This window comes from Macrotis lagotis, chromosome 7, assembly GCF_037893015.1.
Source record: "Macrotis lagotis isolate mMagLag1 chromosome 7, bilby.v1.9.chrom.fasta, whole genome shotgun sequence".
NCBI lineage: Eukaryota > Metazoa > Chordata > Mammalia > Peramelemorphia > Peramelidae > Macrotis > Macrotis lagotis.
In genome coordinates, this window is record NC_133664.1 from 181158106 (window position 1) to 181183407 (window position 25302).

Sequence of the window (25302 nt, forward strand, 5' to 3'; positions counted from 1 at the left end):
AAATTTACAGCTATCATCAGAGGGGATTCATTTTAAGTATTCAATTGGTACAAACTCAGGTGAGGCTGACTGTCTTTATTATCGTACATCATCAATGTCCACTGGGTATACGGTAATGTCCTAGGAAATCTGTTCCATCTTTCCCTCTCCCTCACATTTCCTATTCATTTAGTTACTTAATTCTGTTGTTTCCACTCGAGAACCATCTTTCACATTTATTATCTCCCATTTTCATCATCATCACTCTAGTCTAGGCCTTCAGTACCACCTTCACTATTGTTGTTGAGTCTTTTTCAGTTGTATCCAACTCTTTGTGACCCCATTTGGGATTTTCTTGGCAAAATATTGAAATTGTTTTCTCTTTCCTTCCCTAATTCATTTTACAGATGGAGAAAGTGAGGCAAACAGGGTTAAGTGACTTGCCGAGGGTCACACAGATAGTAAGCCTCTCAGGTTTAACTGTCTTCAGGCTCTGTAGTCTATCCACTAACACCACTTATCTGCCCCTACAACCTTTGTAGATTTTCACAATAATCCAACATGTCTTCCTTCTTTTCTCCATTTTCTTCCTCATCCAATCCCTCCATCATTCCACTGACAAGAGAAATTTTTCCAAAGTGTAGATCTGGTCATGTCACTCAAAAGCCTCCACTGCCTTCTTCTTTTAAATGACTCAAATTCAAACTCCTCTGACTGGTATTCAGGTCCACTACACATTGGTGTAACTCTGCCTTTCCAAGTTCACCTCATATAATCTCTTCTATGAACTCCATGTAAACTAGATACTCTGTCACCTCATTCTATGCAGGTGGAAGAGTAGTTAGAGCAATGAGCCTCAAAATGCAGGAAGACCTGAGTTCAAATATAGCCTCAGACACTTATTAGCTGTATGACCCTGGATAAGTCACTTGGACTTTGTCTCAGTTTCCTCACTTGTAAAATGGGGATAATAACAGTTCCTATATTGATGGGTTTGTAAAATATTTAGCACAATGCCTAGTCTACAGTAGGTGTAACATAAAAGCTTATTCTCTTCCCCTTGTACCTCCAAGGGTTTTGTTTATACTCTTCCATATGTCTGGAACTCCCCACTGCTCTAGCTTTATTGAATTCCTGCCTTCTTTTGAGCCTTTTAAACCTCATCACCTTCCTTGATTCCTCCAAACCCCCTAAGACTTCACAAAGCATTTTGTTTTTCTTTTGGGACCTGAACACATGAGTTCATTAGTATAGAGAACTCCCAATGAGGAAATTCCTTCTCTCAATGCAGCTTACCAACTGCAATGCAACTTATAATTTTAGAGTTGCCTGGGGAACTGAATCTTGCTCAAGGGTCACACAATCTCTAAGGGCAGCTCTCCATCCTCCCTCACACTGTCTCTTAAAATGCAATTACTAATTCCTAAAGTGTGCATACTGTTGGCTCAGCAAAGCTTATAACTCAGAGAGATCCAATAAAGAGGTAAAGGATCTATATGTGTGAAGATTTTATAGGATTCTTTTTTATCATGGCAAAGAATTGGAAACCAAGATGGTGTCCAATTGAGGGAAAATAATAAGATATGAAATGGAATGGAATACTATTGTAGCATAAGAAATGATCCAAGGTTCAGTTCCAGCAGTACCTGAGCAGACGTATACAGAGTGAAGTGAGTAAAACCAAGAGTCTATTTTGGACAATAATAATTTGAAGACAAACTCTGATCAATGCAATGGCTAATTCAAGAGGACCAGTGACAAAGCTGATTGATTGCCTACTCCTGACCCAGAGTTGTGATGTAGAAAGATATATACATTTTTTTCATGGATATGCAAATTTGTTTTGTTTGGCTAAGCATATTTGTTACAAGTGTTTCATTTTTCTTTTTTTTTTCCTGATGGAAAGAGGTGGAAATGAGAAAAATACCCAAATGCTTGCTGCTTGAAAGAGCAAAATAAAAATTCAACCTACAATTACCATGAAAGACTATGTCCCTATAACTTTCTGTGTTGGCTTTATATTAATTTTCTATGTGGTAAGCTCCTTAATGGCAAATACTATATTGAACCTAAATGTTATATCCTGCCCAACATTTATTGGATTGGATTGCATTGCATTATATTGCATTGTGTTGATATTAATGGTACTTATTTGCCAAGAGGGTCTGGACAATTTGAAATAACTTCATGCAGATAATATCTTGATCGAAGACATTTTCAATGTTTAAATAGGGCAACAAACTATTAAGATTCCTTAAGGAGATACTTATGCTTAGTACTATGGGACAACTCAACTTCACTGTGTTTCAGTTTCCTAAAGTGTAATAGAGAGAAAACCCAAGTTATCAGCCCTAACACTAGTACCTGGTGATACGAGAAGCTGATTGATGTATCCGTTTTTCCTTCCGCCTCTCCTTTCACCTTTAGCCAGCCAGCTGGCTCTGAGGGGAGACATTCAGTCCACTATCTTCTATCTGAAGTAATGGAGACCAAAGATACCTAATCCGCAAACTTCATTTTAGCCATGACTGAAGTTTAAAGCATCCACCGGTAGCCTGACTTGAAAGTAATCTCCTTTCTGTTTTTGTTTTTTTCTTTCTTTGAGAGTTACATAGACTTTAAAGTGAGAGCCATGAATTTAAATCCTAGCTCTTTTATTTACTGCAAAACCTTCCTTTTTGGAGGATACTGAGATAGGACCTAGAGATAATACAGATCAACCCCCCTTTTATCAATGAGATTGAGGTACACAGAGCCTAAGTGGTCACACAGCTAAAAGTGGAGGCACTTTCATTCAACTCATATTCTTTGACTCTAAATCTGATATTCTTTTCATAATACTGCTACTTAACTGGAAACAAAACTCAAAGCCTATCTAGGTCTTAACATGACAAAATCATAATGAATCAATAGTAAAAACTGAGCTATTAGGTGATATAGTGGCTAGAGGTTCAGGTCTGGAATCTGAGTTCAAATTTGACCTCTGACACTTATTAACTATGAGATCCAGGACCAGTCACTTAACCTTCTTTATCTCAGTTTTCTTATGTGTAAAATGAGTTGGAGAAGAAAGTAGCAAGCTACTCCACTATCATAGTCAAGAAAACCCAAAATATAGTTATAAAGAGTAATACAACTGAAGTGAACTAAACAATAACAAAGTAAAAGCTTCCTGAAGGCAGAGACCATGCCTTATTTATTGCAGTTACTCCTCTAGAACCCAGTTCAGTGAATTGGATTGAATATAATAGACTTTTAATACTTGCTTGACAAATGGATATCTCATGTGACAAATAGCTATTATTATTGATTTTTTCTTTAGAAAACTTTTATTAATATTTAGTTTTACAATATTTCCCCTATTCTTGCTTCCCTCCCCCCACCCCCCACATAAGACATTCTGTTAGTGTTTACATTGTTTCCATAGTATACATTGATCTCAGTTGAATGTGTTGAGAGAGAAATAATGTCCTTAAGGAAGAAAAATAAAGTATTAAGAGATCACAAAATTACATAATAAGATAATGGGTTTTTTTTTTCCTAAATTGAAGGTACTAGTCCTTGGTCTTTGTTCAAACTCCACAATTCTTTCTCTGGATACAGATGGTATTCTCCGTCGCAGATACCCCAAAATTGTCCCTGGTTGTTTCACTAAAGAAATGAGAAAGTCCATCAGGGCTGATCATCACCCCCCATGTTGCTGTTAGGGTGTATAATGTTTTTCTGGTTCTGCTCATCTTGAATAGCTATTATTATTGCTAAAAACAAGGAATGTTTCATCTCTGTATGGAAATGTTGTTAATGTGTAGATCTGGACTGAAGTTCTACACTGTCACCTATTCTGATCATAGATTTGTCCTATCTGTTTTTAAATTCTCCTTCTGTGAAATAGAGATAATAACTCCTGCTCCCAACTTACCCCCACAGAGATATTGTCAGATTGAAGGCAATCATTACTAATTGATGTTTTCTGTGTCTCCTCTGATGAAGGGGCCTAAATAGGTTCAAGTTGCAAAGATTATCTTTTTAGGTATACACATAAGAATCAAATGTGATGTTGGGTTTTTCTTATTATTTCCTGTGGACAGTATAAAGAAAACCCTCCAGACCAGTGGTTTAAACTGATTTATTCTATAATCCTCTGGTTGAAGCCTGAGGGATAGATAGAATAAACATAGGTTTCTCTGTCCTTCTCTGACACATCCATTGTCCCAAATAGCTTCTTAGTGATATGGGACCATTTGTTGTGAGTCATTCCATCTTCAGGGAGTGATCCCACTTATTCACTGGGAGCTGGAAACTCTCAGAAGGAGACTCTCCTTGGTTTGGTCACTTCTGGTGTATATGCTATGAGGTGGAGATGCTACAAATTTTCATACATAAATCCAGCTTTATAACAAAGTTTTGACAGCACATGCCTAGGATTTGTGGATGAAAGGTGACTTTTAGATGCTGGACCATTGGAGGATTTGTTATCATTTTGGTGAGCAAAATAAGGGCTTCAGGTTCAAAACTGACTAAAAAGTACAAGGAACTACATAGGGGACAGTGAGTCTGATATCTAAGGCTGTCCACACATTCCACATCAAATTCAGTTTATTGTTAGTGTTGTTGCTCTATTGCTAACATTTCTATAATCATTCTTCATTGCTATATAGAGGTGACCTTGAATTCTCAAAAGTTATTCCAGGGAAATGGATGTTCTTGCTCATGCTACCAAGTTGAAAAAACTTCAAGAACAGGGGCAGCTAGGTGGTGCAGTGGATAGAGCAGCAGCCCTGGAGTCGGAAGTACCTGAGTTCAAATCCAGCCTCAGACACTTAATAATTACCTAGCTGTATGGCCTTGGGAGAACCACTTAACCCCATTTGCCTTGCAAAAAAAAAAAAAAACTAAAAAAAATAACTTCAAGAACAGACTCCACATCTATCATCTAAGAGCCAGGGTCAAGATGCCATGCTTCAGAATGCCAAGATCTGACCCTAAGAGTCTAGGATTTTGATTAGTGAGAATTCAAAATTTCTAGGCCATGCTATTTTTCTGGCTATCTTCCTGCCAGTTTACCCTTCTCTCCACTCTTCACTACCCCCATTGATTTCCAACTCCAGTCTTTGAGATAAGTAATCAATCCAATATTACCACTCCTGAAAAGGGAATACCAATCAAATCACCTTATGACTAAAATTACTATCCTGTGACTTCCCTATATAAAACACTTATCCCTAACTACTACTCCCCATGAATGTTGCCTTTCCCTATTGAGAACAAAGCTTCTTGAGGACAGGGACTGTTTTGCTTGATTCTGTTTATATCACCAGTACTTCTCAAGGTGTCTGGCACATAATGATTAATAAAGGTATTCTTCCATCCACTCATTCATCACCAGAGAGTTTATTATCACATGATGCATGACCATATCTCCCAGAGACCATGTATAAAGATATGGCAGAATTCTCAGCATCAAAAGATGGTTGGACCATCTATTTAGAACTAGATGGGAATTTAGAAGTCAGCTTAGGTCATAGAACTAAAATTGGAAGGTACCTTAGAGACTACCCCAATCATTCTGTAAATAAAGAAATTGATACCCAGAGAATTTCAGTGACTTGTTCAAGACCACACAAATAGTAATGTTAAAGAGATATGTTTAAATCCAGATTCCCTGGCTCCTAAGATAACTGGGATCTTCATTAGTGTAAGGAATATTCAGATAAAATCACAGATTCTAGAATTATTACTCTTCCCATTAGAAGGTAACTTCCTTGAGAACAGAGATCATTTCACTCAAATTTATCACCAGTACCTAGGACAGTGCCCAGCACATAGTAGATGCTTCATCAATATTTGTTAACTGATTAATAGTAAAGGTAAATTGGCCTGATCCCACCAATTACTTGTAGAAGGAGACAGGAATTGAATTCCATTATATCTTTGCACTAGAGACTGCAAAAGACTCTCCAACCAACAAGATCATGGTAAGGTGTAGAATATAGTCATTATAACTTTAAAATTAAATTGGTCAGGAAGTTAGGTGGTGTAGAGGATAGAGCAGTAGAGGATAGGAGTCAGGAAGACCTGAGTTGTGTGACCCTAAGCAAATTACTTAACTCAGATTGCCTCAAAAATGAACAAATAACTAAATTGGCCAATACACTATGCCCTAATACAGTAGTTCAATTAAAAAAAAATTAGTCAACTACTGTCTGGATATTAAATGTATACATAAGTTTACATCTAGTTTGCCAAACATTTTGATCTAATTATGGTATCTTTCCAAAGAGCATCCCCTCTCAAATAATCCCAGTCATGTTACAGTAAATGGAGCTTGATTTTGCCCACTATATTTCTAAGTTCTAATTCAGACGCAAAACTACCCTACAAAGACATATTCCCAGTGCCTCCCACTGTCCTCTAGAAAATCAGGTACCTAGAATGAGAGCAGTACAAAGAATGTATTACAATGCATGCCTTTTGTTTAGTTTATGACCAGTAAGAGAGGCCTGGGTTGACTCTCCAAATCCTCACTCCAATGTTCAGTCTGCCAAACTGTACACACAGACATGACAGGGGATTTTAAAAATGCACCAGAGACAATGTGGCTAATGTACCAGGGGGTTCCTTGTTGAGGATCTGGGGAGTGATAGGAAAAGACTACAGATCTTTGAATCTAAACAGAGTGCTGTGGAAGGGAGCAGCTGAGTGAGAACCGATCTTTCCTTTTTCTCTTCTTCCCAGAGGAAGGAAAAGGAGGAAGGAGAGGAAGATGGAGGAAGAGGAAGGAGGAGAAGGGAAAAGGATGAGAAGGAAGGAGAAGGAGGACGAAGAAGAGGAAGGAGGGGTAGGGAAGGAAGGAAGGAAGGAAGGAAGGAAGGAAGGAAGGAAGGAAGGAAGGAAGGAAGGAAGGAAGGAAGGAAGGAAGGAAGGGTGAGCAATTCAGACAATATTTCTTTATACAATGGATGAATAAAATATGAACCAAGGTGCCAAAATCAGTAAGATGAGCAAGTAATGTGCATTAATCTCAGAAGGAGCCTGAATACCTTTCAGAAAGAATAGGGGAATCTAAAAACAGACACCAATGTCCATTCTAGGGACAGTGTTAAAATACAAGCTAATTTGTATTTCACAAGATATTGTTAAGGAATTTACCTCATCATCATTCTAGGCATTTAATAGTGTCCTGGTCAAAATCCTGACAGAGAAAAGTCTTTCTCTGACAAGGGTTGGACTCCTCTCCTCAGTCTCACAACCCTCTTCAACCCCTTTCTGCCTCCTCCCCATAAAAAAAATCCAATAGAATCATGCACTTTAAACTTGGAAAGCCCTTTAGGAATTGATCCAATTCTACCCTTTTATCAACAAAGGTATAGAGTGAATTACCTAAGACCCTAGAACCAGGACTAGAATCTCTACCCCAGGCTACTTAGTCAATGGTTTTTTGTTCTACATCACACCAAAGTGTCCCATGATTTGAAGTCTGAGGACCCAAGCTTCACTCTTCTGCCAGTCTGTGTGATTTTGGATAAGTCAAAGTCTTAGTCCCAGCTTTTTCATCTATGACATGAGAATAATAATTCATGTGATAATTAGTTACCAGAGTTATTTTGAAGATTAGTGAAATAATATTGTAGACTGTGAAGTGCTAAATAGCTATTTTAGTCATTATTATTATTATTATTATTATTATTAATCAATTGGGGCATCTAGGTGGCGCAGTGGACAGAGCACCAGCCCTGGAGTCAGGAGTACCTGAGTTCAAATCTGGCCTCAGACACTTAATAGTTACCTAGTTGTGTGACCTTGAGCGAGCCACTTAACCCCATTTGCCTTGCAAAAACCTAAAAAAAAAATAATAATCAATTAAGATTTTTTGGTTTCTCTTTGCCCTCTTCTTTGTAAAGAAGATAGTCAAATTCAATTCAATGATCATGTAACCAAATTCAGAAATGTAGAAATGATATGGTCTTGGAAACAGCCTACTAGTTTCATCATTTATTTCCATTTTAGGATAATTTTTACTCTCAGAAAATATGATCAAGAGGAAATTATAAATAAAATAGTTGCTTTGGACTATATCATAGATCAAATGTCTTGCCTACCCCACCCCATGAAAAAATGGGGTATCCCTATCTCCTCCAGCTAATCCCTGACTGAGCCTCTGCTTATTAGCAGGGAAGCTTTAACCTTCATTTTCAACCTAGACCAGTTTGCTCCTCCATAGGCAACCAAGTGGACCATCTCATTCCCCACAAACTCATTCTCAGCACCAATATAATGCCAAACAGTGCAGACACCCAATCATATTGTATCTCAGAAATCCCAAGCTCAAGCAATTCCTCAGTTTCCCTAGGACATTCCCCAGGTATGCCCCATCATACCAGACCTTCTATTATTTTAACTCATTTATTATTCTTTCTTAGCATTGAAATTATTGAATTATTTGGGGAAAATATACAAATAAGTCTAAGAGCCACCAAAATCCAAACCAATATCTAAGTTTAGCTTGTTTATTTTTGTTTATTTCTGTGAAAGATAGGAAGGATGAGGGATTTAGGGTAACATTTTTGGGTCACAGTATAATGGTGAAAGCAGCAAACTTGGAATAAGAATGATCTGGATTCAAATCCCTGCTCAGACAATTACTTAGCTCTGTGACCCTGAGCAAGTCACTTATCCTCTCTCACCTCAGTTTACTTATTTTTTTTAAAAAAATCTATTAAATGTTTAAAATAATAGCACCTTTCATAAAACAAAATGAAGGGGATGTTCTAAATATCAAATGAGATATGTAAATTCCTTTGAAAACTTTGAAATTATATAAATGTAAAATACTGTTATCTAGAAAGTATTTCTTTTTTGAAGAAATTTCAGTGGTATGGGGATAACAGTTTTGTTCATGGTATGTCAAAATTCAGGTGTTTCACCATAAACCTGGTCTGTCAAGCCTCAAGATATTAAAGAGCACTCCTTGTTCTCAGTTAAGATGGGCCAAAATGAAAGCTAACAATGAGAAGCAAGTTAAACTGAAACCAATCCAAAACTTTGGGAACTCTTCCAAGACGTTGATTGATTTGGGGATGTAGGTTCTGATAGTTCCTACTTCCTCTCTTCAGATTTATCCAACTGCTAGCTACTTATCTGAAGGTGGAATATGAACTTTATCAAAATACTTCAACCATTTAAAAAAACTGAAAATACCAATAAAATAGAAAGTCTGTTGTGTTCTTCAATTCTTATTCAACTATAAAAATGGTGTCTGAGAGTCAGTCGAGAAATTAAACTAAAGTCAAAATCTTGTGTATGTGAATTCATTATTAGAAGAGTTTGGAAATCTTATTATACCTTAATTCACTCTTGTGCTTTTTCTTATGGTTTGAGCTTTTAAAGAAAAAAATAAGAAACAATCCATCACCAGTTATACTTTTTGCTTCTCACTTATTTCCCCTGAATGTGAACTTATAACTAATATTTCAAAAATGAGACAAGACAGACAGAAAATTAATTAGGGATACAGTTTACTCAGAAACATTGTAGCAATACATTGGTCAACAGCACTTAGTCTGGCTTTTTTCTAGATTAAACCCCTCTCTAGTATTGCTCTCTGAGGTGCTTTATTGAAAACAGAAAAACTGAAAATGTAAGATAATATTCTAAAGAATAAGCTGACTCGTCATCACCATGAACTTTATATTAAAAAAAAATAACCCTTTGCATCATCTAGAAACACCTTAGTATGTTAACACAATATACAGAATGATGAAATGACATTTCTCTGAGGAAGGAATATGGTCAAATGTGTCAATACGGCTACATTATTTAAGACTCAAAGTTGTTGGGGTGTTGCTGTGTTGGTGTTTTTTTTTTTCAAAGAATGTAAAGAATTTGAACTCCCTGTTCTGAAGGTGAAAGGGCATTTACTCAAATCTACTCATGAAGAAAAGAGGTGGCAAGTCCTGAGACGTTGTGACTATGACAAAATTTACCAAGTTTAATATGGCAAAAGGTGAGATTATTCCTTTGGTGCTTCAAAAGTAATTGAAAACAATATTGTAGATGGTTAATTAGGAGCCAAAAAGATCTCCTTTTGCATCTCAGCAATTCTCTACTCCTTTATTTCAACATTGAGTTTTAGGTTTAAAATATTTCAGAAAGCAGAGAGGTGATTAACATAGATTTTTCAATGTGCACCATAGTTACACATTCTGTCAACAGAGTAAAAGGGAAATATACAGCGTTACAAAATGCTTATTTCATGTCTCGCAAACATTCCAATAAATCCTTCACTGCGGTGTTATTCCATTCAACAGTAGAAAAGCAAAACAGAAATGAAACCCCAGAGCCAGCCCAGTTCATTTACATCTTGAACATTACCACAAGGAATTCATCTGCAACAGAGTTTCATCTTGTGGATCTCAGGCAGGAAAAGATCCCATTTTCATCCTGTGGGAACTTTGCCTACCCAGGTTCCATAGGGATTTAAAAAAAAAAAAAGACAAGTCAAGGGAACTCAAGCTTGGTGGGTACGATAAACAGTCATGAGAGTTGCCTCAACCACAAAATAAACTCTTTTGGGACAAATTCAGACCCCCGAAATACACCCAAACAATTCCCCATGGGAATAGATCATGAATGTGGAGGGTTAAAATTACCTCCTTGTGGATACAACTTACATTATTTTTTTTTCAAAAAGCTTCATATATTTAAATAAGCTACAACTACCACATTCTACAAGAACTTGGCCATCACTTCGATGACATGTTATCTTGTGGTTGTTTTTTTTTTTTAATGTTGCAGCTTTTTTTCCCCCCAACAGACTGTATTAAGGCAGTGACAACTAGCACAGAACACAAAGGGATCTAATAAATCAGCCAGGCTGCTCTCAGAAGGACTTGGGCCAATGAAGGCCCCAGTTGCTAACATGCATGTTGGTAGCTCATACACTGCTACCCACATTAGCACAGGCCGCAAGAGGAGTGAGTGAAAAGACAGATGCCGCTGTACCCATGGAAGCTATTTAATAAATATCAACAAAAAAACAAAATGGAAAATAAACCCTCTAGAGCACAACCACCTTAGGTCAACTGAATGTAATCTAGTTTATTCAACCAAAAAATAGAGAGAGAAAAAAATATTAAAACAAAAAAAAGCAGTTCTTAAGACTAGCAGTAAATAAATTTATACAATTCAGTCTGTATAATATGATGAAATAAATCTACATCTTTTCTTATTTTGGTACTTTGAATTATACATACAAACAACAATTACAGGGACTTGTTCACAATGCATATAGGTCTGGAGAATGGCTATCTGAAAACCCTCAGTGGCAATATCGGAATGTTAACACTGATTGCCTGGAATTGATTGTGTTTCTTCCTATGCAGAGGCCCACAGCCTTGAATGAATGATCTGCCTACAACTTTTTTCCTTCTTTTTTTTTTTCATTTTTTGTTTTTAAATGTATCAAACAACTGTGGCCAGTGAAAGCAAACACAACTGGCAGCTTGTCCATGTGGGTATTAGACCTAGTTTCTTCTTACTTCCGTACATTTTTCTCCCCAAATTCCTTAAATTTCTTGGTGTCCTTCATGCCCTTCTTACAGCTACCCAGATGCAATAAAGTCTTCCTCAAATGTACAGTATTTCTTACATTATAAGTTATATGCAATGTTCAGCATTTTTTTTCACAGCACTAGAGACCCTGTTAAATAGGGAATATGAGTCTGAATGGCTTATTCACAAATGGAATCCAGATTCAGTGGTTGAGAACATAGACACCACAGTGAGCTCCTTTTAAAAAGTGGCAAATGTCACTTTTCTTTCTGCCTTCAAATAACATATTTCCATCATTTTTAGGCTTCATGATACTGCTCCTGCAAAAATGCAAGTATAAAGGGGAGGGGGGAAATCTCACTTTGAGACCTTTAAGCATTGAACAGGAAGTCTAACCCATGGCAGTGACCATGCTGGAAGGATGGTGAGGTCCAAAAGAGAGGCTGGATGGTGGGTGCATCGGTGTTGGAGTAGTCAGCATGTGACTGGAGTGGCTAAAAGGTGAAATATGACTGAGAGAAGACATATGTCTGGACAGGGCGGCCGGATTAAACGAGCTGTTCTTGGGGAAGTCCTCCAGGCTGTCGTGAACCTTTTTGCATTTTTTGGATTTGCTAGACATTTTTCGGTTTCTGGTCTGGATGCCTTCCTTCTTCATAGTCAGGGGTCTGTTAATCTAAACAAAAATTAATTATATATATTTTTTTGCTTTTATGCTGGCTCCAAAATGGCCAAAGGCTCTCATACATCACACTACCACCACCATCAGATTTCCTCAAGCTGTAGTTCTGGAAGTGTTTTGGTCTTCCCCTCCTTCCTTCCCACCTCTAACCCTCCCTCTTTCGTTAGGCTTAGTTACAGGTTTACTATACATGAGCTAATGCTTGTCAGTATTATTTTAGAGAAATTTCTTCAGGGAACATTGTCGATCTAAAAGACCTCATTTTAGGGACCCAATCAGGATGATTTCATCTCTACAGAAGTTTTTTTTCTTAATCCTTCTTTCAGATAATTCACCTAATGCCATTTTGCTTGCATGCTGATCAGAACAGAAACATAATTTATGACTTCACAAGATAAAACCAGTCTCACTTACTCTGAGTTGGCCTGGACCAACAGATCAAGAAAGAGTATCTGCCTAAGAAACTCTGGTATCAAACCACTTGAGTAATTTTTGGTCCTGTCCTGACCTTTTCAAGATGTCTTGCATAAAAATATCCCTTTGGAATGTATGTTTTCTTCATTACAGGTTATTTTCAACTCCAAAACCTTTTCATAAAGGAATTTCTCTTTCCTGCTCTCTACTAAATCTAAAACCTTTATGAGTTATTAATTCAGCTCTGTTGTATCCACTTGTTTTAGGGTAAGGATCTACCCATCCTAATAATCAGTCAACAAACAATCTGTCTTATCAGTAAATTCCAAATGCTCCAAAAGGTACTTTGCTAGATATTGAAATAATTCAGCTAGGGATGAAAGGTCAAGCATAGACAGGTCCAAAGCAAAGCAAGGTAAACCTCAGTTACTGCTCCCACACTACCCTGCTCTGAGGATCACACTACACTTTAGCCTCAGAAGCTATAATATCTTGCTTCTGAACTCATTTCATTTCTTTTTTTTTTAAAGATTTACCTAGGGAGGGGAGGGGAGGGGGATAGTGCCAGGAGAGAAATCTAATTGTGTGATCAACATTTCCCATACCCGTAGGGCCTAGTCACTTAGCATCTGTGACTCTATCCATTTTGCATTTATTCCCAAGAAAAAGAAGGTGAAGAAGAGTAAGGGGCTTATTCCAGGCTCTCAACCTGAAGTTTTGGGAAACTGATATCTCAAGAACCTGGTCAATCTGCCTAATGTACCTGAAGTAGAATCAACCCTTTTTCCTTTGTGAGAAGAGATAATATCTTCCCAATTACTGCTAAAACTAGAAAATGGACATTGAAGAAAATAGCAAATAAATATCAAACAGGTTCCTAGAATTAGTCAGCTGGCAACAGCACGGACAAAAAATCCTAAGAGAAGCCCTGAGCTAAGATATGAGAGATGGACAGGAATCTGGATCTCTCCACCATAGCCCAGAAGTTGGCATGAAATCCTATATTGAGGACTTAGGGCTCATTTCCTCATTATAGGGGGAGGGTTAGGAGAGTTGCAATAACATAAATGAAAAGGCCACTCCCCAAATTAATCTCAGCACTTTCTTTCATCAGTTTTCATATCACGGTCAACCCTGGGGCCCACAGAGATGACAGCTCCCTCCTGTCCCTTCTACCATCCATGTCTATCTCTAGTTAGGTAAGAATCTGGATGTACAGTTATACCCATAAGATCTACAAAGGCATGTCTCCATCAGTACATAGCCAGAATCTAAGTACAATATCAAGATCCCCAGATAACACAAACTCAGATAACTAACTACAATGTCATCTTGATCCAGTGATGTAGATATGCAGATAGCTGAACACCTAGATAACTACCAAGAAACTCATTGCATCTATGCATAGATCTCTAAATGGGCAGGAGAAACATCAAGATCATGAAAATGAAAACTGATTATTTTCTACAACTGGAAGTAAACAAAACTCATATACCAACAATTAACTCAGTATGAATTCCTACTATGAAAAGGTTATTCTTGGTCATAAACTCCACAGCAGCTAACCTCTCACCTTAGAGTATTCTTCTCTTAAGAATGCATGGAACAAGATAGGAATTCTTTGAGAACTGTCAAAAAAGGCTAGACTTTTTTTTTTAAATCTAAAAGCACTATTTTAAAGGCCACTTATTACCACTATTACTACTACCACACCATCTCTATTATCATTATCACTACCTCTACCAATTGCCTTTGTGACCCCAGGCAAGTCTTTTTGATTCTATTTCCTCATCCATTAAATGAGATTAGACTAGATGACCCCTGAGGTACCTTTTCTAGTTCTAAATCTATGACTCTAGGATTCTGACATTTATTCTACAGGAAAATCAGTTGAAAATTGGGTAGTTAATTTCCCATAATTCTTAACAACTTGGTCCATATGGGGAAGAAAGAGTTGTACATATGTAAACTATCAGACTTGGGGAAAAAAGACCTTAGTGAACATCTAATCCAAGTTTCCCATTACGTCTGAACGGTTTAGTGACTTGCTCAGGGTTACATTACATAGTGGTAGAGCCAGAGCTAAAACCAAAATCTTAACTTTTAACTCACCCACTTTTCTGAGTTACCTTTGAAAAAATTAAATAACTTTAAAAAAAAAAAGGAAGCAGATGGTTTTCTCATATGTCTCCTCTTTGTCCTGATCGCACTAACCAGACAGGAGCCTTCTAGAGCTCTGAATCCAAATGGGTAGATAGTCAGATCATATAGCAACTGACAAATCACATCTCTGAGTCAAACAGGGAGCAAAAACAAAACAAAACCTACTTTCTGTGTCTGAGACAGAAGTGCCCATCTTATACTCAATACCCTGGCCATCTGGGGAGGAGTGTCAATTCAAATTTGACAATTGTTTTTGTCAGATTTTTCACTTAACTCATGTACGGCAGAATGAAAGTGTGCACACACATGCCCAGAGACACATATTTTTGTCCTCTGAATAACTCTTGTGGGGGGGGGGAACCCAGAGACACATATTTCTGTCCTCTGAATAACTCTTGGGGAGGGGAGGAGAAAAGTTTTAAAACTCACTCCTACTGTGCCCACAGTTGCCAAGAGGCCCCAGTATGACATCATCAACACATCAAATGAGGTTCCTAGTGCTAAAGCCCTGTCCCCTCGGGCAGCATTTCACCCAACTGAATTCCATGAAACTGGTATTCTAGATGATGTGAAAAGAAGTTTCAAGAGAAACTTTTGATTTTATTGATCCTTTCCCATCTGAAATGTTAACTATGAAATCACATGTGTAAACAAAACGCTATACTTAGAATTTTTCAGTATGAAAGGAAGCTTAATTCCCTCTTTTGCTCAAAAATTTCCCAGGTTCTTTTTTCTCCCCGGGGCATCCTATAACCCCAGATTCCACAGAACAGCATTTAAGGGTTCCATCAATTTATTTCAAACCCAAAAGTGTCTCACAGCCAAATCAGTTTAAGAAATGCTGCCCTGGGCAAATACCAAAGGAATAGGCCTAGCATTCCTCAAAGAACATTCTGCAAGTCTTGGTCTTCATCTCCTTGCTTATATTAGGCAGGATGTACAAGTTGTTTCACAACTTCTCATAGAACTTGGAGAACTGGGAGGATAGAAACCATCTCCAAAGCTAGATACCAGGAGACCTATCTCACCTACAGAGGACTACACTCCTGCTAAAGTCAGTAATAGTCGCCTTTGCTTCTCCTCCATTTCCCCCTTTCTTCTATTTCATGAAAATCTCCAACATAAATGCACACCCTAGCTCTGCCAACCCCTGAAGAAAGAGCTCTTATCAGTGGTGTCAATGATAAAAAGGGCAATAAATCTACATACACTGAAACTCCCAGCAATTAATCACACATTTTTAGCTCTCCCTTCACTCAGTGCAACAGAATTCTCCAAAAAAGTACAAAATGGGACTTCTAGATTACTTAAAAATAAGCACCCCTTTGCAGTAGCAACTGGGAACTATATGAAGATAGCAAAAAAAAAAAAAAAAAAAAAAAAAAATGGCAGATTTTCCAAAGGAATCTGAAAATTCATGAAATTCCTTCCCGAAGGAGAGTATTTCCATTGCATCCATTCAGCACAGAAGGCTCATGAAGGTTGGGGTGCTTTAGTCATCCCTGAGCAATGCCAGAAGGACCCAAGAAATTCTGCTGAAAAAGCTAATGAGAAGGAGCTTCCTCTCCAAATCCCAGGTATTCTGGGTTGAGGTAGAGATGTTGCCAGAAGAGCCTTTAGGCAAAAAAAAAAAAAAAAACTTGTTTTCTTCCTTTCCTACCAGACTTAGCCAAGGTCAGAGTGGCCAAGAACTTTGAGGGGGAGGGATCATGAAGAGGCAAAATGGTGGCTCCTTAGACAGAAGCCTCTTTTTAAAGAGGTTTACTTTGGTGATACAGGAAAAGATGGGGAAAACAACAGCGAATATAGGAGAAGCCCAAATCAAAAGTTTGAAAATAAAAACAGCCAATCCAGGTAGATTAAAAAAAAGTGGGAATTAGAATTATTTTACAGATAGATAGATAGATAGATAGATAGATAGATAGATAGATAGATATACTATTATTGGTGATTATTAGTCTGTCAATAAGATATAAGAAAGCACTTGAATCTTTGTTTTGCTAGGTCTAGGTATTTTCATAGTGTTGCTTTCCTCAGGGTTTCTATGCATGTGCAAGCTAGTTAGGACAAAGGCATCAGATGAAATTTCTGAGAGTTTTCATTTCATAGAAGGAGCCTATTTAAATCCGACGTACAGGGTTACCATGTCTTTTACCAACACTTCCCACTACAGGACCCACTGCCTGCCCCTTTCACTCCTCAGTCATAGAATTTTTCCTCTTGGGTTTAGGAATTGAAGTCCTTGAATAATAATTTTTGCAGAAGAAGAAAAAAAGGAAAAACAAGGAAACATCAAAAATATAATTGCTGGTTTCTTTTTTTGTTTTCCAAGGAGAATTTTTTTTCTTGAAAAACCAGACTAGGCACACTTAGCATATCACATTGCAACATTGCATGCTGTTTTCCAAAGCAGGTTAAGTGGTTAATGTTGTTCTGTGTGTCTAAAACTCTCCCAATTTGGCATTTATATAGCTAAACTATATTTGTTACCGATACGAGGTCCTTTTAAAAAAAATGCTAAGGATGCGAATGCTTCTAAGTGGGTCCTGGTATATACAATATATCTTTTAGTTTTCAAAATATCTATGATATCATTCATGACACGATGTCACTAGTGAAGCAATTCATGGTCCCCCCCACCCCCAATAGATAGTATTCATGAGTTGCTATAGACTCCTCAAAAATTATTATCTAGTTGTCGCCCACCTCTGAACATTAATTATAACAAAACAGAAGTGATCTGGGGCCAATACCCTTACCCAAATAAATCAGTTCCGAAGGGAAGCAGGAAAGGTTATGCTGTAGAGTCATGGCTGCCGACTAAGCTCTTTGAGGCTACATTTACACTTACATTGTGCAGCTTGTAGTAGAGTCCACAGGCATTACACACGGGATCTCCATTGGCATTTCTCCTCCACAGGGTAGTAGTGGTAGTCTGACAGTTTGCACAAGATGTACCAGCTCTTCTGGCTGCAGACTGAGGGTAGAAAGAGTAGGTAGAAGGAGAAGAAGGAAGAGTAAAATTCGTTAAGAGTTAAAAAATAAAAGAAATCGTCATTGAAATCAAAACTAGCAAGTGGCCCACATGAAAGTGATAAAGATCCCCAAAATCGGCTTAGACAAACCTAAGCAGAGCTAATTCATACATTAGAGTACATGGGTCTGACTATTTTGACTTTAACCTCATATTTGGTCTGAGGTAAGTGGTGGGATGCGGGGGGAGGGGGAGGTTAGAGGAGTAACCTTACAGGGGATATATAAAGTTATCCTTGACACTTGGAGGACAGCCACTCTCCTCCAGATACCCCGAACACACTAGGAAATTACTTTTCAGAGGCTTCCAGGCCACAGCATGAAGTTTCACATCCCCCCAGGCTAGTATATAGTTCCCTTCTTGAGTCCTGGCTTAAAGAGCTGTTTCCACAGCAAAATTCCCAGTTACAATCAATATAAACAATGCCACTAAGCAAATGGGCATAATGAAATGAGAGAAACCTAAGGCCTTAATTCTATCAAGCGTGAGACAATCAAAATAAAGGAATGGCAATGTAAAAATACCCAGCTAACTAAAAGGCCAGTTAAAAACAAACAAAATACAAGCCAAAACAACAAATAAAACAGGAGAGGCAAGTAGTATATGGAAGAGTATTGATGAATAATGGCATATTTTCTGTAACTCATTGTTGAGTAATGGAGAGTATTGAAAAAGTTGTTAATAAGACTTCATAATATTTTGAAAGTGGTATCTTATGCAGCCTAGGCTTTCAAACTTTACTCCTTGCTATTCATGAATGACAACCAAACTTTTCACCCTTCAGTTTGTTTCAAGTAATGACACTAAGCCAAAAACAAGGAAATTTGTTACTCAATAAAAACATCAAGTCTTCTTCAGCCAAATAACCTGGTTTTCTTTCCTCTTCCCACATTTCTTCCCTCTTCTCTTTCCTCCCCAAACTTACCAAGCCATACAGAGTAGTGCTGTATTAGAAGCAATGCCCATGCTAGCTCTTTGTCTGTATCAAATGCAATAAATGTAATGCATGAAGCACAGTGTCTGACACATAGGAAGAGTTTAATAAAAACTTGCTCCCTTTCCCTGGATTCCCTAGTTATATCATTACATTTATATCCCTTTAAAAGGATGGAGTGACCACCTGGCATCAGGAGGACCCATCTTCCTGAGTTCAAATGTGGCCTTAGACACTTACTAGTTGTGTAACCCTGGGCAAGTCATTCAATACTGCTTGCCTCAGTTTCCTCTTCAGTAAAATTTAGAGAGAAGGAAATGGCAACCCATTCTGGTATCTTTTCCAAGAAAATCCCTAAGGGGGTCATAAAGAATCAAACATGGTTGAAAAAAATGACTAAACAACAACAAAAGGATTCTTAGTTTAACCATTTTATAAATTTCTAAAACTATTTTATTTTTTCATTTCTAACTCATGCTGGAAATGCTGGAAAGGGGTCATTTCCTGTTTATGGCAAAGGAATTTTTTTCATTAAAATATTCATCACTTTCTGTATGTGAGAAGTTGTAGGGAAGGGACTAATCTATAGACTTGAAAAAATTTACTATATTCATGTCTTCCTCTCCCCTAGGGTCTCTCCCCACCCCCCCAAAAAAATGCAAGGGAAAGACATGGAACATAGCTGTTTAATCTAGTGGATTGTATTCTTGAAAATCAGGTAAGATATAACAGCCAGAGAGTGAAGCTAGATTGGCTCTGATCAGTATTACAACAAGAAAAAAGTCAGACTGAAACACATGAAATTACCCTCTCCCAAAAAATTGATAAATCGGTAGTTATTTTGACTTACTTATATTGCTCCTTCTTCTAAAGTCACTAAATTGTTTTACATAAACACTTGATTCCTTAATATTTCACATAATTTTTAGAAATGTGAGTTTGCTCCCTTGACAACACTGAACTGGAAATTAGGTCTCAAAAAATATCATCTTTGAAAAACATTAATGATCCAATGCTAGCCAAGTTGTGTGAACTGTTCACCACATCCTAAGAGCACTGACTCTTAATTCTACATATTTTTAAAAATATCACCTCTTAAGGGACTAAGTATTAATAGTGAAATCCCCAATAAATCATTTCATATACACATTCTTGAAAAGAAAGTTACTAAAATAATTTTCAAATATGAAAATTATTATACATAATTATGAACTTCCCTTAATTAAATTAAAAAATAATTATCAGAAGTTATTAGTACATTTGTGGTTCCTTAATTCCCCCAAATAAAGATTTTGGTTTTTTATTATTATATGGACATAAATATTATATTTTACAAATATATATTAGCTCAAAAACCTAAGATTTTGTTATTATATTATCATATAGAAATAAATGTGATGTTTTACAAATTTATGATTCTATCTCAAACAAAATAAGTTTAGTTATTATATGAATATAAATATTATATTTTAAAAATATATAATGCTAGCTCAAAAAACTCAAGGTTGTAACTACATATTATTATATGAATTAAAATATTACATTTTACAGTACATGAAGCCAGCTCAAAATACACACACGCACACACACACACACACACACACACACACTTGAGTAAACTTCCAAGTCCAAATTAAGGCTAATATGGAAAATAGCATAAATACAAAAAGACTGTAGAAATAGCTTCAATCTTGCAAGCTTGACACAAATTTATGCAGCATTTCTTTTAAAAGTAAAACTTTTCAGTTTATCTACAAGAGACAAATCACATTGATATTGCAAGTAGTTCAACTACTTGAGAAATTTTGAAAACTCTAGTGGCAATAAGGTAAAGAAGAGGGAGGGGGAAAAAAAAACTATGATTATCCCATACGGGATCACTTATGTGTCTAGCATTGGTTTAATTAATGGTAGATACATATCTTTCAGAAGTACTCTATTATAAGCTCAGGTATTTCTCCAAATCTTAAGTAATTTGGAGGGCAAGGAGTGGGGAACGGAATAGCAATCTAGGGATATTATAAAGTTGGGCAAAGGGCTTTATGGAAAAGAGAAGAAAAGAGAAGAAAACAGGTTGTATAGGTTTAACAGTTAAAATGACACTCAAGGATAAGGAAAGTCTGAATAAGGTTTCAAGTTATTTCATTTCTAAGGAACTTAAAGTATAAATTTCTCCAGAAAAGACAACAGATGAAAAGGTAATAGCAACTGAACTTTAAAATGAAAATCAATTATTACTCAGAGTTACAGTACTTTCTTGGGGAAGCTGAGTCAAGGCAGAATGATAAAAAACGTCTTCCCAACCTGCAGTGTGTTTAAGCAATAAATCAGAGAAAAACATACAATTTGCAGGTAGTCCTTTTATGTGTGTATGTGAACACACACTGTTACACATATGCACACACATTTGTTTTCTTCTTTTCTCTCACTTTTTTGTACTTTAAGAATATTGACATTTTAGGACAAGAGAGTTTTTTTTTTAAACCAGGGCCAGGTTTTGGGTGATTCAGAACATTCTTTTGTGGTGTGATCACCCTCATTTTACACTAACACCTTCAGCTGTTTTTTTCAAATCCTTCTAGTTCTGATCCGTTCAAACATCTTAATGTTTGGGTTGGGGAAGCAGAGCTGTTGTTTATGAGTTATCTCCAGTACTCAGATATCCGGCAGCTTTTTCCTAGGAAGTTAGCTTTGCACATAAGAGAAAGGAAAAAAAAAAAAAACAAACCAAACTTGTATGTGGGGGGTTGAGAGAGCTGAAGGGTAGACTGATAGAGAAGAGTAAAAAGTATGGAGATCTATGACTTGCCAAAAAAAATCAAAGCCTTTTGAGCACTTCCATCCCTAGAAAGTTTTTCCTTCTTCTAGAGAGGATGTGAGAGGTGTTGGTTGATGTAAAGTGCAATTAATTCTTTAAAAAATACAACAGAGGCTGTCCCCCCCCCCTTAGATTTCGGTGGATGCTAATTCATCTATTGATCTACAAGGGGAAATTCCTCCTCCTCCTTTTCTGAGTCTTCAGTGCTCATTGAATGTCATCATCATGCGCACACACACACAAAAAAAATCATCCCTTATCTAGCTACTTTTCTGTGGTTGAAATTTATCATTGGCTAAGCATACTTCATCTTTCCTATACAGATCTATTCAATCGATCCAGTCAGGACTACAAACAAACTTCCCTTAGATATTTTCTGAGTCATGTGTCCCAGTTTCAACACTTACAAATGGGGACCATGGGCAAATTCCTTAACCTATTATGATCCTCTGTCTCCCTAGAGGAAAGAAAAGTACTGAAAAGTTCATGGAAAAGAAAATTACTATTATTAATTAGGGGTAGGAAAGATATTAGTACAGGTGAACTTTATCTGGAATACTCCTAATGGGCAAGAAGTTTAAAAAAAAAAAACACAAGTTAATGGCATGTTAAGCCAAAATATCAATGATCTATTTAAAATTTTTATATTCCCTGGTCTTGAAAGTTAGAGGAAAAGTAATAAAATTTCTCCCAAAGGAATTTCTGTAGTGAGGAAACCTCAATTCCTAATTCCAAAAGAGAAAAGAAAAGACCATTTGGGCTTGATGGCTGTTTGAATAGTTATAATTTAATTAACAGATAGACTTTGAGTTCGTATTATATTATAGCAATGATTGAGTATTGTCTTTGGGATTCCTGCTTTGAAAAAAACTGCTATTTCCTCAGTAACTAAAACACCTTTGAAAGAGTCCACCTTACAATGAATTCTCTATAGGGAAAGGTGTTATATTGAGCTTCCAGTATAGTTCAAAATCATTCCTTCTGGTCCTGTAAAAGTAATCATCTTCATAAGGTACAGACCCAAGATTTAGTAACCTGGCAGATTATTCTTAATAAGGCTGATATGGGGATTGAGAAGAAGTAAAGGGGGAAGGACCCCCCTCCTGAGCAACCTGCCATTATTTTGAGCTATCCTACCAATTTCCTAAAAAAAAAAAAAATAAATAAAACTTCTTCCTGAAAGGAGGAAATTAAAATCACAAAAAGGTTAGTGTTTGGATGAGTGCTTCTCAAAAACTTACCAGCCTTCGCTTGGGCTTAATGAGAGGTCGGTTCTGTCCATTCATTTTGTGGTAGAGTCCACAGGCATTACACAGGTAGTGACCAGTACCATCTCTCCTCCACAATGGGGTTGAAGTCGCCCCACAGTTTACACACTCCCTGCCTTCTGGAAACAAGATAACACATAAGTCACTTATGGAAAACACATATGAAAATTGAGTAAATTAAGGGTGTGGGTTTGTGACGGGAAAACTGGAAAAAGGAAACGGGTTTTTCTCCACTTTTGGAAGGAAATTTCCCCCAACTTATTGAAAATATTGATTATCAACTCCTATTTCATTCCCACACTTCTCAAAAAAAAATTACATATAGCTAAATGGCAACAGAATTTTGCCCTTTTGGAGGGCAGGTGGAGGATGACAGGAAACCAGATAGGAAAAAATAGTCTCAGCAAAGAGGAAAGCATATTTCAATTTAAACTGTGTCTTTGAGAAAATTCTAAATCCAAGGAAAATTTAAAAGTTCAGCTACAAAGTCTCAAAATAAAAGGAAGAGAAAATGGGGTGACCTATTTTCATTTCTTGTTTTCAGATCAGTGTATTTATTCATACATATTGATTAAATAGCACATATTGGGAGATAATAGAAATCTGGATGCACAGATAAATGGATAATGAATTCATCTAATTGATTGCTCAATTGAAGGAGTAGTTGAGAGAAGCCTTTGGATTCATATTCCAATTAAACTGTAAACTCCATTGGATAGGTGGCAGTAAATTAGGAGACTACCTCAACTCTAATAATGTTATTTATTCATAGACATTTCAGTGTCAAGCTTTTCACTGTTCACTTGGTTAGACTCAGAAATAACTAAACTTTAACTAAACTATCAAAGTCTGATAGGAAAAGGGTAAACTTTGATAAAGGGGAACAGAAAAAATTCAAAATGAGGTTAATGAAGAAAAAAGAAAATTCCAGTAAAATAAGGGGTACTGTGAGAGAGAAATCCAAAAGGAAAGAGATGAAATCCAGGAGAACTGTTATTAGAACATATTACTGAAGGGAAGGAGAGTCATGGGGTAACTGGTTAATTTTAGGCTAAATGGGCAAAGCCTTCTTTGTTGTTGTTATTATTTGTGGAAAACTAAGTCAAGTAAAACCATGTATTCATTGCTAGCTCAATGAGAGTCCAAGAGAGACCCCAAAACAGGGAGACCTATGTAATAGGAGAGTTTGTGGACCGATTTCTTTCCAGCTAAGTTGCAACATGATCATTTAAATTATTTTTACTAGGTTGACCATAGCACTTTTGCTCTCTTGTTAACTTTGGTGGATTTTGCTGCCAGTTTTTCTCATCCCTTTTTGCTGACCTTTCTGAACCTATACCTACACTTGCCTTGGATTCTTATTGTTCCCTTTGGATATCTGACCCTGGCAGTCAGTTCTCCTATAGGATTGAGATCTAATCACATTGATCCTAAGTGTCTTCAAAAATCAAGATGATTAAAATTGAATTTTGGGGAGAAAGGAAGTAGGGAGAACCTTTAAGGATTAAAAGGTTTTGTTTTGAGAAAGAAATAAACAAATTGGGGGGAAAAGTTCACCAGGAAAATATGAAGCAAGAACTAGAGGGAAATTTAGGGAAAACTGGATACCTGAAAGAGGATAAAAGATAATTTGGCACCTGCTCTTTGGAAACAGCTTAGGCCAAACTTGGGGGAAAGAGTGAACGTACTGTGTGTATTTCTATTTCATTCACTCTCAATTCCAATTCCAAATTGATGGGGGAGGGGACAAACATCCTGAAAAGTTTTTGTTTCCTTTTTTTGTAGTTTGCTTGTCTTTCTGCTTTTTTTGTTTTGTTTAAGAGTTGTGATTGTTGAAGAATTTAACTCTAAGCTTCTCTCTAGATCTAAACTTCTACACTCCGAGATTTTTTGGGGAGGTAAGTTGTGCTTTCCCCCCCTTTGGGTGTTATATCCTAAGATTTCCAAATGATGCATTGCATTGATTTCATAGGCATTTTATTTGGAGTCATAAATTTAAAGGGAGTGAAAAAAATGAATCTGAAAAGAAAAAAAGGAAGGATGGACAGAGTAGGATATAATGACTCTTAGAGCTGCCACAATCATCTTCTGGGAGGCAAAGGACCTTTCTGAGCCCACAATCCAATCTATGCTCTTTGGGCTTTTCCTTAGGTCCCTCCCTATACCATAAAGTCTTTTAGGCAAAGAAGTATAAATCGGCCAACGATCTTTCCATCATTAAAGGTAGTGGTTAAAAATAGGTTTCTAGTCCTGTGATAAGAAGCAAAAGGCTATACCTTTCCCAATTCCTCCTCTTGTCTCCAAGTTTGAGTCCACCCCAATAGGAGTCAGTGATCTCTGAATGTTCAAGAGTTTACTAGGCAGAATGGTTGCTTTAAAGTAATCTCCTGACATGTTTTGTCTGATTTACTTTATTTTCAGGGGAGAGGAAGGATGACAGTTTCCTTTTCAGGGGGAACT

The 25302-nt window shown here is 36.9% G+C and overlaps 1 protein-coding gene across 3 annotated transcripts in view; it reads right to left on the reverse strand.

The window, feature by feature from the left end:
* Positions 1 to 7804: 7804 nt before the first annotated feature.
* GATA3 (GATA binding protein 3) overlaps positions 7805 to 25302 on the reverse strand; it is a 35470-nt gene continuing 17972 nt past the window's right edge. For 2 of the 3 annotated variants that reach the window (XM_074194163.1, XM_074194162.1), the window contains exons 4-6: positions 22816 to 22961; positions 17640 to 17765; positions 7805 to 12205 (exon numbers count right to left, since the gene is read on the reverse strand). In XM_074194163.1, coding sequence (XP_074050264.1) covers positions 11921 to 12205; positions 17640 to 17765; positions 22816 to 22961 — 557 coding nt within the window. In that variant the 3' untranslated portion in view covers positions 7805 to 11920. The remainder of the gene's footprint in view (positions 12206 to 17639; positions 17766 to 22815; positions 22962 to 25302) is intronic. The other variant, XM_074194164.1, reaches the window with a different exon arrangement.